The sequence below is a fragment of the Hylaeus anthracinus genome, unplaced genomic scaffold (assembly GCF_026225885.1).
Source record: "Hylaeus anthracinus isolate JK02 unplaced genomic scaffold, UHH_iyHylAnth1.0_haploid 11980, whole genome shotgun sequence".
NCBI classification, from domain to species: Eukaryota; Metazoa; Arthropoda; class Insecta; order Hymenoptera; family Colletidae; genus Hylaeus; species Hylaeus anthracinus.
This window is the reverse complement of record NW_026534328.1, coordinates 1011907-1025490: the sequence shown is the minus strand read 5'-3', so window position 1 is coordinate 1025490 and position 13584 is coordinate 1011907. Positions and strand designations below refer to the sequence as shown.

Here is a 13584-nt window from a genome sequence, read left to right as displayed (position 1 = left end):
TCAAATCCACTGATACCAACGTAATAGCACGTAATAGTGTAGTTGCATAGTTGGCATGAAGACAGTATAAGGAGTTCCGACTGTGTAGTGTAGAAGTGTTATCAAAATCCCGAGCTTGAAGTCATGAATATTTCTACAACTCGCGGCGCTAGTGCGCACAGTCTACGATATATACAGGGTGTCCCAAAAATGTTGTAACTCCTTGAAAGGGGCTGTTCGGGAGGTGATTTGAAACAACTTTTTCCTTATTAAGCGAAAACCCCGACCAATCAGAGCGCGAGTATGCCGGTTGAGCGGAGGCTACGCGATAGACGGCCGCGCTCATACGCTACTGCGAGCGGTACACCAGTATACTCGCGCTCTGATTGGTCTGTGTTTTCCGTTAATATCTCCTCAACGAAATCTCGGACAACATTTTTGCTATGAAAAAAGTTGCTTCAAATTACCTCCTGAACCACCCCTTTCAAGGTGTTACAACATTTTTGGGACACCCTGTATATGTCACATGCGTATAAAAATACGTTTGCTATCTTTATTTTATTGTTTATAAAGTTTTAAGGCCGAAATTGCAAAATCAGGCCTTGGAGTCGCACCCGCCAAAGTGTAACGAATATATTAAAACCAGAATTATTAGAAAATATTGCTTCTTTGCTTCAATATCCTGGAAAAAAGTCATGCTAGCCTAATCGCCCTGTCCTTGTCTCTCCTGCAATTGTTGTTTCGTCTTCTCTGTCCTTGTCCTGGAGTTTCCTACTTTTTCAGCAACTGTTGCTGAAGTCAACTCGGAGTTTGGCTCTCTGTAATAGGTATACAAAGTCACAAAGTGATACAAATGGGAAATATCAGTAGCAGTCAGTAGCAAACAAGCAAGTAGCAGTAGCAGTGGCAGTCAGTAGTGAACGGTAGTGACCAGTACTGATCGGTACTGATCACAGCTGATCAGGTTAGATCAGATCACTATCGTTTATTATCACCACAAAAACTCGGAGTCCTAACCTAACATTTTAGGGCTCGTACCCAGACGAGATACTGGCCAAAAGTTTTACCAACGTAAGTTGGGATTTCAGATTTTCTTCTTTCATATTGAACTGTAGCAACAATAACAACATTTCAAGATTTAATTAATAGTACACTTTCTATTTCAAAGTGTAATGACATTACTCAAGTTAACATTAATATTAACGAAGTATCACTATTAGTCATACAATTCAATTATCTTTCTTATTTGCGGTATTCAACAATAGAAAGAACATGAGTGTAATTGAAATTGCTTTTCAGATAAATCATAATGAAGCTCACACAAGTGTTGTGTAAACAAAACTTAGGTAGAATGACACGATTTATCTGGCAAGTACAGCGAAATAGACCTGTACAATTGACAAAAGCAGAACAAATTTTAGCATCTATGGGTTTCTCTGTACAAGATGCTTTGGAAGTAGTAAAACCACCCAAACCTTGCAGGTAAGGGAGATCGCACAAGGGTGCAACTGATCACTTTCAAATCACTCTGAAACTAGTTGCACGCAACTGTGGATCTAGGAAAAACAAAGATATTGGAGTAGGTGAAACAAAGAGCACAAACGGTTTGCAACACTAATTTAAAATCGGTTGCGCCTATGTGCATTCGGCCTAATTTGAATTTCAAGTTGAAGTTTGAATTTTAAGTGATATTTATTTTTATACATATATATGCAATCAACTTTGTAATATATACATATATATGTATAACATGCCCATATGCACAGTAAAATTTTTAAATTCAAGGGGACCTTAGTTTGTAAAAAAGAAACGCTATCGATAAATTTTGTATAATATGCAAAATAAGTTTTTTAATAGTAGTAGTTATTTTATCAGAAATATTTCATATATATTTATATATATTTAATTTAATATAATAAATATTGTTTAACAGGCTTTATTGGCTGCTTTTCTTTAAAAATGGAAAATATCAGTGTCTTTCTAATATGCATCTATTATGTATTATGTATTAGTATACACATAAAGTACATATAATAATATACAAAATTATCTTTAGTGATATAAACAAAACTTTTACAAATGCAGCAAACTTTTACGTGCTTCAGTAAAAAATAATACTTTTAAATTGATATCTGACTTTATTTATAGCGAATTTGATCTGCCACCCATACCACTACACCCTGATTTTAAGAAAGAAATCTGTTTAACATATAAAGATACTAATCTTTTACAAGAAGGTGAATCGCAAGCATGTTTATTGACAAAAACAGTAAAGGTTGACGATGAAATTCCAGAAAAAGTAAAAGCTTTGATTACTGATATTCCAGAACATGTTGATAACTTAGTAAAAAGGTATATTAATGCTTAAATAATTTATGTATATAATAATATCGGTAAATGCTTTATATTCAAAGCAATGTTGAACATTAATCAATTGAAAATGTATTTGCTATTAACTTCGCTTACAATTGGAAATGCAGCTGTCCAGATTTTTAAATACATCAATTACAATTAAAAGGTCAAATTTCTAAAAAACTAATTTTTACATTTTGGTTACCTGAGACAAATGATGTTGAATTGTTAACTTAATTACATTTCTTCCAACACTGATTTGAAACAAATTGCATGATATTTTTGTTTAAAGCTATTAGTTTATTGTTTTAGAATTACTTATACGTCAAGTATATTTGATTCCCAACAAGTAAAATTACCAAAATTGAAAGACCCTAATAGACCTAGTTGGGTATTTCCTAGACGATACGGTATAACAAGCACAAGAAAAATGTAAGTTCTAAATATGAAATCATACCTATTGTATATCTCCATGTTAAACTCAGGAATTTATTATAGGCATAATTTGTCAAGAAAATTTTTACTTCTTTGTGAATCATTATGTGATCCAAGAATTGCACAAAATAGATCAATGGTGTTCGATGAAGTTCTGGCAACATGTATAGGTATATTATTACAACAAAATATGTTCCAAAAATTATATTTAGTATTTAGGTAATACAAGTGATTTAATATTTAAATCTAAAATACTCCTGTTTCCTTTGATGCTAGAGAAATGTAACCAAAAATATACATATTTGTTTTAAATGAAAACATTACAATAAAAATTCAGTCATTTTGTGGTCATATGTTTTTATTCGGCGCGTTTTTATTTACTCAATGTTACGATTGAAAGAAAACCATATTCAATCAAGTGTATTGTATATTGACCAAAAATATCCAAAGAAATTATTCCTGTAAAATTACAGTTTAACATGCTGGAAAATATGCTAATTTTGCTTAACATTTATATTTTAGATTCTAATGTTAAATAACGTGTATATAATATATCTTTATAATGTATTAGAAAAAGTAGAATCTTTATAATTTACAGAAAAAGAATCGGATCTTTTACAGTTTTCCTTAAAAATGGATCTAATAATGACATCTTTGATGCCTTTATCACCAATAGCAGATGCAAATGTAGATAATGGACTTGATCTACCTGATATTTACCCATTACATCATACTATTGGTTTAACTAAATCAAATATTTACAAAATTGAGGATGAATATCGTAAGTTCGTATTTGATATAATACCTTATATACAGTTTCAAAAGTTACATGTATTACATATGTTTTGTAGCAATTAATATGAGCTCTGCGTTGATGAATTCAGTCCACACTATCTTCATAAATTATGATCCAGAAACCACTAAGAATTTAACAGAATTACCAACCACACAAACTCAAATTTATGCACGTTCCTTGATAGAATCATTTACCGCAGCAGCAGTTTATGCTCGAAAAAAATTTGGTGCAAATGTAAAAGAATTGCCAGAACCAGTTGTTGTGCAATGTGTTCAGTCGGATGGACAACATTTCCATTTCTCTGTATATCAACTCAACACATTAAACATTGATGGGACGGAAGGAATTAGAAATTTTTGGTGGTCAGCGCCAACAATAAAATTATATGAAACTGCTCAATATGAAGATGGGATACCATGCGTTGAAGGCTATAATAATGAGGTGTTCAAAAGATTTCTTGCATTTTATAAAAATGAATGAAAGAGAAGTTATTATTAATAAACAATAATTACTAAATAAAAAGTCGTTGAACTATTTTTTAATAAATGTAAAAATACTTTTGTACATAAATTAAGTAATAGTTAATATGTTTTCAAAAAGCGTACTAACTTGAATATTTGTGTTCATTTCTTTCTGTTTTATTTGATTACGATAATTAGTGGATGGTTTTATTAAATTTTGTAATGATGTATAAGGTTTCATATGAAAATACAAATGACGTAGTGCCTAAAATTGAAAGTTTTTTAATTAATAGTATTTATTAATTTTAATCACTATATCTAATGCATTACTCACTTCATTTGCTGTTAAACGTTTCGATGAGTTGTAAATAAGAATTTTACTAATAAGATCAACTGCTTCAGGTTCTGCATCATCAATGATATCTTGCCATGTTACTCCTGCATGGTATGGAAATGTAATTTTATTATAATCAGGTAATGTACTTAACTCAGGCCATGTTTCTGATGTAGGTGATCCCAAATATTTTAGTACTATTGCTAGTTGTTCAATGTCCGTTTCACCCTGTAAAAATAGTAACTTCCAGATATACATCACTTATGGTTAAACACAATTTAAATGTTTATAACAAAGGTATATATTATCTTGTATCTTACTGGGAACAATGGCGATTTGTTAAGTAGTTCACCAAAAATGCAACCAACAGACCACATATCGATAGCTGATGTATAATATTTAGCTCCATATAATAATTCTGGTGCTCTATACCATCTGGTAGCAATTTGATGGGAATATGGTTTTGACGCATCTTTCCACATTAATCTACCCAAACCAAAATCAGCAATCTTCAAAATACCTTTCTCACTTATTAGCAAATTAGCAGGTTTCAAATCCTAGATAAAATGTTATTATTGATTATCAGAAACGCTTTATACACTTAAAGAAAATGTTTTTTTTTTAAATAGAATTGAAAAGATAGTGACAATTAATTATCTAAGTAGAATATAATAAATTATATGATTTTGATCTTCTCTACTAGTACTTCAATTAAGTACCAATAAAAAATTAATTAAAATAAAAGAAATTAAAAAACAAAAGTATTTTCATGGTTCTGCAAATTTAATTCTCTTTTCTCTATTTATTTCACTAATATTAAGCTTTCTTGTAATAATGTATATTTGAAGTCCATGATAATAATAATGATTATTCAAATTTAGCCAGAGACTATAAATTAGACTGTGTATACATCACAGTTTCATACATTCTGTGAGTGAGTATCAATAGCATACAATTTTTATTTCATATGAAATTAAATAAAGATATTCAAATATCCATACCCTATGTATTATATTCTTTTCGTGTACATATACAATACCCTCTAAGATCATCTTTGTGTATGTTTTTACTTGAACTGGTGTTAGTACAGTTTCATTGTCTTTTATTATTTCCCATAAACTTATTGGCATATATTCGAAAACCATTATAAAGTCTAATCCAACAGGAAACGCATCCAGTAATTCTACAACCTGCAATTAAGTAATTCTCTTGCACTCAATTTATGTTCGTAAATACCAAAAAATTAGATGATAATATAAAAGTAAAAATAAACATACATTCCGATGTTTTAATTGTTGTAAAATTTTCATCTCGCGCATGATAGATATGGAAATACCATTTTGAATATTTTTTAAAAGTAACTTTTTCAATGCAACATTCTTCTCTGCTATCGTATCGTATGCTTTCAAAACTATACCCTGTGCTCCTTCACCAATTTTTTCATCGATTACATATCTATCCATATTTATTGTTAAAATATTTCATTCTAATGTAATGATGAATAACATGTTCTTTCTACACCTCGGCTGAAAAATATATTAGTTAAAAATATTATTAAGTATGTATAAAATAATATTAGCTAGATAAGTACAAAGACAAGAAAATATATTCTTCAATAAAAAATTTACTTGAAAAATTTCGTAGACATTAATAACAAAGAATGCAACATTTACACTTACCTTAAAATTTATTTTAAACTACTGGTTTGTATTGATACAACTGTTGCTATGGTTACAGTCAATCTAACCTTACCTAACCTTTAATCTAAGCTAAGATACTGAGAGTATTTGCCGTCGCATATTTTATGCATTATTACTAAGTGAACTTCGCAAAACTGAATTATATAGGCATTAATAGCAATTGTCAATCAAAGTTTAATGAAAGTTAGAGACATATATATTGAACTAATCATATTTATTCTATTTGCGATAATAAATATTTATAATTATGACCAGTAAAAAACCAGAAGATTTTTATAAAAGAAAGTGGTATTTAAATAAAAAGAAATCAACTAGTAAGATATTTTATTCTAAGTGGATTAACAAATTTACTTGTCTTTATTCTTTAAATGCCAGTACAAGAAACTTTCTAAATTAATTACACTAGTATTTTAACATAAATTCATTTTTATTGATTAAAATGACTAAATGTATCACAAAGCAAGTTACTGTATATTTTATTGTATAATTTTTATATATAAAACTTATATTCCACAGAAAACAATAAGAAAAGCAATCAAAATACTGAAAAGATACAAAAATCTTTAAATACTATAGAGTCAAATAATGTATTAAATATATATGACGCTTATGTGAATTTCAATATTCCTTATTATGGATGGAAATTATTTTTTTGCGATGAAGGTACAATGATACCATTTTATATTTAACTTATATACTAAAAACTAATTGTTTATATTTAGAAATGATTATTTAATTACAATTAATATAAAGAGTTATTAATCATAAAATGTATAAATGATTACTATACTTTCAAAGAAACTAATTTGTCTTATTCTTTAGAATATGAAAGTAATTCAGACACCGTTAAAAAAATTCAAGCAATTGAAGGCTTCATAAGTAGGCATCATCGTTTGTCTTCTTTACTTTCATTAGAAACTTTAGAAAATGAAACAGTTTTTATGATCGACATGTGTGAAATACACAGTGACATGATTTTTTTAAACGAATGGCCAGATTTTCAGAAAAACTTATATGAGAACCCAATACATACGTTAAACTGTTTTAAACTTGCGATGCATCAGGTATTTTGTTATTAATGATCATTTTTAAGTATACATAAATGTTAAATTAATATAAAAATTAATACTTTTAGAAAATAGTAGGTACAATATCTAAAGAAAATTTGAAAACTTCTATGAACATTTTGAGTACATTATCTACTATTAGATTGAAAATATTAAATTATCAGCAACTTGTATGTTTGCAAGACCTGAAAGCTAATTCTTATGGTATGTGTACAATTTTTCCAATAGTCAAAAATTTCTTTAAACAAATGCGTACATTTTTCTAACAGGGAAGTTAATATCTGTTCGAGGTTGTGTAATAAGAGTAGGTCGTGTTAAACATCTTGCGGATTGGATTGTATTTGTTTGTCGTAAATGTAATTTACAAAAAATAACAAAACAGCCACAAGGAATTTATACAATCCCCAAAAAATGTAATACATGTGGTATATCTAAATTTAGACCTGTATTAGATTCGGCACAAGTGAAAAGTGTTTCCTTTCAAACGATTAAAATACAAGAACTTCTGAATGATGAACAGGTGTTCATTTTTTATAAGTAAAACATTTCTGTTTATTACAAGTTTTTGAAATTTGTTTCAACTTTATAGATTTATTTCAATATTAATGGTATTTTTTTTTCATGCAAAAGAATAATAAAGGTAGCATGCCTAGAGTACTCGATGTTGAATTAATGGATGATTTAGTTAATAATTGTATGCCTGGAGATGATATTACTCTAACAGGAATTATAAAGGTAAGTTATACATTTGGAAAGTTGTAAAAGTATTTGAACATTTACAATTGAAATTTCTAAAGCATATCTTTATTTTGTTTTTTTTATGTATAATTACACATATCTAGAATATATGTTTAAACAAATTTTGAATGTTTGTCTATCTACAAATATTATTTTATCTTTATTTCTTTTTCTAATGTTATCTTTATCACTATATTTTTGCATAAAACTTTATTTTAAACTATATTGATACATAGTGTGGTCTTCAAGAATCTCATCACCAATATCATTGTTCTATTAATATCTTTAGCAAGACAGATGTTGGTTCTTTATGTTTCCACTGTAAGTACTCTACTTACTGAATTCGTTTTTTGTAATAATTTTTAATTTTAATTGTAAGCATTCAAATATTTTCATTAACTGCACTATTTATATGGAGCATTTATAAATGGTTTTATATATAATATGTAATATCTAGGGGACTAATAACACTAAAACGCGTAATAAGATTTTATTTTCTTTGTACATGGAAGCCATCACCATAATTAATAATAAACAGAGATTTCAAGCTAAAAACATTGTGGACAATGAAATGTCAATAAAGGATTATTTAGCAATAAAGGTATACAAATATTGACATAGTTTTTACTATAATTTAAAGAGTTCTGTTGTTATTACTGAATATTTATATCTTTCATTCACTCTATAATAGGAAGTATATAATACACCAAATATTTTTCCATTACTGGTACATTCACTTTGCCCAAGTATATATGGCCATGAAATGATTAAAGCTGGACTCATGTTAAGCTTATTTGGTGGGAATGCAGAACATTTAGAATTGCGAGATAATATTCATACATTAGTAGTTGGTGATCCTGGTCTTGGAAAATCGCAAATGTTACAAGCATGTGCGAGAATTGCTACAAAAGGTGTAATATCTGATAAATATTTTATTGTTTTCTATTTATAAGAATTTTTAAACATACAATAATAATGATTAAAGGTGTATACGTATGTGGAAATTCAAGCACATCTTCTGGATTGACAATAACGCTTACAAAAGAAACTAAAACTAATAATTTTGCTTTAGAGCCAGGTGCATTAGTTTTGGCAGATAGAGGCTGCTGTTGTATCGATGAATTTGATAAAATGTCTAAACAACATGCGGTAAAGCTATTATTTTAATATAAAATTTGGAATATAAACAAGTAATGTTTCTAAAATTAAATTTGTATAGTTTATTAAATTGTTAACTTTTCGTTAGATTGTATTACAAAAAGAAATTTACTTTAATCATAGGCTTTATTAGAATCTATGGAACAACAATGTGTAAGTGTTGCAAAATCAGGAATAATTTGTTCTCTTCCAACAAGGACTACAATTCTTGCAGCTGCTAATCCAATTAATGGTCGATTTAATAAAAGTAAAAACGTACTGCATAATTTGAAGATGAGTCCACCTCTTTTATCACGTTTTGATTTAGTATTTTTATTATTAGATGAGCCAAATAAGGTGCATATTTATTAATAAATTATTTCAACAATTACATAAATAAATATTCTTGAAAGAAGTATACTAATAACGATAACGTTATATATTTTATTTGTAATAGCATATAGATGATTTATTGTGTAAACATGTTATGTCAATCCATAACGGTTCAAGTACAATTAATAAAACACAGACAAATACATCTCAACACACAGATTTATCAAATGCAGTTATATCTTCATTAAGGTAATTAGAATGTTAACTTTATTGGAATAATAACAATCGTTTATAGTCCTTATTTGTTTATTTGCTTCTGCATTATAATTAATTTTGCAGGGACAGGCTTACATCTTCTATAACTGAAAACATTAATGCCATTCCACAATCAGTCCTGCGAAAATACATTTCATATGCACGACAGTATGTCAAGCCAAAGTTGACTAAAGAAGCAGCTGCAATATTACAAAATTATTATTTAGAACTTCGCAGTAAAAATGATAAATTTAGTGGTTTGTCTGTTTATAATAGACAATTAGAAGCAATGATAAGATTAACCGAGGTTCAGTTTCTTTTTAATTAACTTTATACATTTTAAATTTGAATTTCATTTTCAAAAAAAAAGTAAAATTAATATTATCAGCATCATAATGTTATTAAAATTAATATTGATATTGTACAGGCTAGAGCAAAGTTGGAGTTACGCACACAAGCGACTGAATCAGATGCTTCAGATGTAATAGAAATTTTACAATATGCATTTAATAATACTGTTAATAGTAAGCAGTCACAAACTAATAAGAAAGTAACTGACAGAAAAGTAAGCGTAACTAATTCTGTACACATCTGTAATGATAGAAAATGATTAATGAGAGTATGAATGTATTATTTTCTGTTAAAGGTCAAAGAATTTATACAATTATTACGAAAAGAAACATTTTTTGATAACAAAAAAACATATTCTACAAAAAGATTACGTGAAATTGCAATTGATGGAAAAATTATGGTGGACGATTTTTCTCAGTTGGTTTCAAAATTAAATGACAATGGGATTTTATTAAAAACTGGAAGTAACACTTTCAAATTTATTCCGGACTAATAATATTCTAATTTTTATCTATACGTACATTTACTGTAATTTAAAAGAAGAAATATATGTTATTTTAAGATTAATAATTAATTTAAGAACGTTATAATATATGTTAATTTAATTTTCTATACATACAAACTACAATTTATTAAAATTATATATTTTATAGATTATTTTTTGTTTATATCGAGTTTTACTGTATTTTGCATAATTATGATAAGATCATTTCATATTATTTATAACATTATATAATGTAAATTTCTATTAAAATTGTTATTTATTTGCTTTTACACTTCAAAACAGTCTGCCTTACATGGTAAACGCCAATATAAATATAAGCAACATTTTGGTCCTGGAACATGAAAGCAGCCAGGTCTGCAGCAAGGTCGTTTTGGAATATAAATTTTTGGTGGCGGAACAGGTGGAGGAGGTATAGTGACCTTGCAGAATCTGTGTAATGAAATCATTTTATAATAAATAGTAATCTATTTTGTAAATGCATATATTACGTACATTAGTATAATATTAGTATTTATATTCATTAGTATAATTATTTTATAATGTGTTAAATGTCAAATTTAAACAAAAATGTAATAACAAGCAGTGAATTATGATTACATTCAAACAAATATGTAATTTGGTTCTAACTTGTGCCGAGCGGACAAAGCGGTATAAATTTATTCTAGTATGAAGAGAATCCTAGAAAAATGTCGTCCATTTAATCGGACGCGTTGTAACTCTGCTTAGGCATCTTGCTGTACACGCAGGTGGACAATATGGAACACATTTCGGTGGACAAGGTCCGCACGGCACTGGTGGTGTACATATCGTAATTTTACAGGGTGGTGGACAAGCCATGCAAGGTGACGGACAACATGAGTAAGGTACACACGATGGAGCGGATGGTAAACAGCACGGGGTTGTAGGTGATGAACAACAAAGCGTTAGGGGACAGCATAAAGGACTTCTTCCGCAAGACATTATAACTTTTTCTCTTAGATTTCAGTTTTTTATTTATATGTTTTATTTTATGTTATTAGAAGTATGTAAACTTTAAATTTTGATAGCTCTTTAGAGAATGATAACAAACAACTGAAATCTAAAATAACTTATTCACTTATTATATTTTACATGATACATGAATATATAAACATATATTCAGACCATGTCATCATTTCTTTAGAATCAATCATTTTAGTTCATGCTCTAATAATAAATTAATTGTGTAAAAATTATGCACTAAAAAAATAGGATGAGTATATAAAAAAAATGCAAACCCTGCGACTTTTATAAAAATTGAATAAAATTAAATTTTTGTGATTATTGCAATTCATTCTTCAAAATGCCGTGCGATGGAAAAAATCCAAATTGTGATAAAAGACGAGAATTACTAGCACAGCTAAAATGCTTAATTAGCTCTATGGATAGAAAGTAAGAATATTTTTTTCATCAGATTAGGAGAAAGCAATTTAACAATGTTTTGTTTCAGGAAACCATGCGAATGGGATGAACCATTTTGTCCACCTTCTGTTATGTGTCCTGCTTCACCTTGCAATGATTTACCTTGTTGCGTGAGTTTAAATTTATTGTAATAGATCTTAAACCTCTTTTTATAAGTACGCAGAGCATCTAAATACATTTACACTAAATTTTGTGTATAAAGAATTTCTATGAATTTAACTATTTAAAAATTAAAACATTTTTATGAAGTTTTTATAATCAATATATCATTATGTTATTTTAAACTTATTTATAGTCAAAGTCATAGCTTGAAAACGAAATCAATCAGATTCCTAGTTTATAAGAACTTCTTTTATTAATATGTTACACTATTACAACACACATTACTATAAACATAAAAATTACCTATAGAAGATATATATAACTTAATTTATACACAACAAATTTACTTAAATCGTAATACAATAACTTAAAAATGTTTATTAGTTTATTAATTAATAGTAATATAGTATATGTAACTTCAAAGCTCTAAGCTCCAAGCTTCAGTCTATAGTTTCAACATTTGCTTCTACACTCAGGAAGATTGCATGAAATACAAAGACTATGGAAAGAAATTATTCCCAATTTTAATACTATACAATATGATTATTTACATTATGAATATGAATGCGTATTTACTGAATATTGATTAAAATCAATTTTCAGTATACTTATTCTAACTTAATTTACAAATTTCTGATTCATTTCCTTAATCTCTTAAAAATTTTAATAAATTCTTTTATAGCCTGGTAGATTTCTGACATTAAATGTAATGACTTATTAATATCTGTTTGCTCTTTGTCATTTAATAGCTTTTTGTCACTCAACAATTTTTGATACAAATTTTAATGTTTGGCCGGTTTACTTAATACAGTTATTTACTTAATATTCTTGTTGAATGAACAATTAGTTGTTAAAGAGAGGAAGGTTTCTAATGTTACTATTTATCTATTTAACACTTCCGTTAAAAGAAACTATATTTTCTGTTTTAAATTTCAGAGTCCAGTCAAACGTTGTAAAAGCTTCGATTTTCGAACAAGTATAATATACAGATGCGAGTGTATTAAAAGAAATGGTTTACAAGATAGATGCATGATGTGGGACTGTATGGGTAGACCAGAATGCATGACGAAATTGTATCCTGTTTGTCAACCAGGCCAGTGTGCATTATTGAAGCTAACTGATTTAGGAGACGTAACTGTTGCTTTGAAAAAATTTTACTGTGCTGATCAAGCAAGGGAATCTGCTTTAGCTGCATACTGTAGATTAACTTGCAATGATGCTAAAATGTCTTGCAATACAAACGCGCAAAAATTGACATGTCCTCCACCTATGTGTGCAAGTGACTCTTCAAATAGATGTTGCGCACCCTCCGTTCCTTGTTGTATACCAACGTCATCTGTACCACCTTGCATTTCTTACAATCTTTGCGTACCATGTCCTCCACCATGTCCACCTCAGTGTCCACCATCTTGTCCACCGTGTTGTTTACCACCATGCCCACCGCCTTGTCCACCATGTTGTTTACCACCTTGTCCACCATCATGTCCACCACCTTGCCCCCCACCTTGTTCACCATGTTGTCCACCACCGTGTCCTCCACCTTGTCCTCCACCTTGTCCTCCACCTTGTTCACCATGCTGTCCACCACCTTGCCCTCCA

The 13584-nt window shown here is 28.8% G+C and overlaps 4 protein-coding genes across 5 annotated transcripts in view; 3 read left to right on the top strand and 1 right to left on the bottom strand.

Moving 5' to 3' along the window:
- The first annotated feature begins 748 nt into the window (after nucleotides 1-748).
- LOC128897158 (39S ribosomal protein L37, mitochondrial) lies at nucleotides 749-4120 on the top strand. The gene is made up of 7 exons (XM_054160882.1): nucleotides 749-1050; nucleotides 1279-1461; nucleotides 2128-2331; nucleotides 2644-2763; nucleotides 2830-2936; nucleotides 3365-3547; nucleotides 3618-4120. The coding sequence occupies exons 2-7, from the start codon at nucleotides 1289-1291 to the stop codon at nucleotides 4040-4042; spliced, it is 1212 nt and encodes a 403-aa protein (XP_054016857.1). The 5' UTR covers nucleotides 749-1050; nucleotides 1279-1288; the 3' UTR covers nucleotides 4043-4120.
- LOC128897160 (cyclin-dependent kinase 20-like) lies at nucleotides 4106-6164 on the bottom strand. Of its 2 annotated transcripts, none has more exons than XM_054160884.1 (6): nucleotides 6037-6164; nucleotides 5635-5883; nucleotides 5359-5547; nucleotides 4678-4914; nucleotides 4358-4600; nucleotides 4106-4288 (listed from the first exon to the last, which is right to left on the bottom strand). In XM_054160884.1, exons 2-6 carry the CDS (start codon nucleotides 5818-5820, stop codon nucleotides 4133-4135), a joined length of 1011 nt encoding a protein of 336 aa, XP_054016859.1. In that variant the 5' UTR covers nucleotides 5821-5883; nucleotides 6037-6164; the 3' UTR covers nucleotides 4106-4132. The 2 variants fall into 2 exon arrangements, with proteins under 2 accessions (XP_054016859.1, XP_054016860.1); XM_054160885.1 differs by having other exon boundaries at nucleotides 4358-4585.
- A 66-nt stretch (nucleotides 6165-6230) lies between these two features.
- On the top strand, nucleotides 6231-10692 carry LOC128897157 (DNA helicase MCM8-like). Its single transcript, XM_054160881.1, has 14 exons — nucleotides 6231-6371; nucleotides 6574-6720; nucleotides 6880-7121; nucleotides 7193-7328; nucleotides 7394-7644; nucleotides 7755-7859; nucleotides 8320-8463; nucleotides 8554-8773; nucleotides 8848-9011; nucleotides 9144-9356; nucleotides 9457-9581; nucleotides 9672-9894; nucleotides 10015-10152; nucleotides 10234-10692. The coding sequence occupies exons 1-14, from the start codon at nucleotides 6305-6307 to the stop codon at nucleotides 10429-10431; spliced, it is 2373 nt and encodes a 790-aa protein (XP_054016856.1). The 5' UTR covers nucleotides 6231-6304; the 3' UTR covers nucleotides 10432-10692.
- Nucleotides 10693-10841: 149 nt separating this feature from the next.
- The window catches only part of LOC128897159 (keratin-associated protein 16-1-like), a 3067-nt gene continuing 324 nt past the window's right edge, over nucleotides 10842-13584 (top strand). Inside the window, exons 1-3 of the mRNA XM_054160883.1 lie at nucleotides 10842-11853; nucleotides 11912-11993; nucleotides 12922-13542. Of these exons, the coding sequence (XP_054016858.1) occupies nucleotides 11765-11853; nucleotides 11912-11993; nucleotides 12922-13542 (792 nt within the window). The 5' untranslated portion in view covers nucleotides 10842-11764. The remainder of the gene's footprint in view (nucleotides 11854-11911; nucleotides 11994-12921; nucleotides 13543-13584) is intronic.

Coding starts and splice junctions, on each gene's coding strand:
- LOC128897158 (XM_054160882.1), top strand. CDS start 1,289: ATGAAGCTCACACAAGTGTTGTGTAAACAAAACTTAGGTAGAATGACA. Junction 2,332..2,643: donor GTTGATAACTTAGTAAAAAG/GTATATTAATGC, acceptor TTATTGTTTTAG/AATTACTTATACGTCAAGTA. Junction 2,937..3,364: donor AGTTCTGGCAACATGTATAG/GTATATTATTAC, acceptor TATAATTTACAG/AAAAAGAATCGGATCTTTTA.
- LOC128897157 (XM_054160881.1), top strand. CDS start 6,305: ATGACCAGTAAAAAACCAGAAGATTTTTATAAAAGAAAGTGGTATTTA. Junction 7,329..7,393: donor CCTGAAAGCTAATTCTTATG/GTATGTGTACAA, acceptor TTTTTCTAACAG/GGAAGTTAATATCTGTTCGA. Junction 8,464..8,553: donor AGGATTATTTAGCAATAAAG/GTATACAAATAT, acceptor ACTCTATAATAG/GAAGTATATAATACACCAAA.
- LOC128897160 (XM_054160884.1), bottom strand. CDS start 5,820: ATGGATAGATATGTAATCGATGAAAAAATTGGTGAAGGAGCACAGGGT. Junction 4,915..5,358: donor AAAAGAATATAATACATAGG/GTATGGATATTT, acceptor CATTTTATCTAG/GATTTGAAACCTGCTAATTT. Junction 4,289..4,357: donor AACGTTTAACAGCAAATGAA/GTGAGTAATGCA, acceptor TTTCAATTTTAG/GCACTACGTCATTTGTATTT.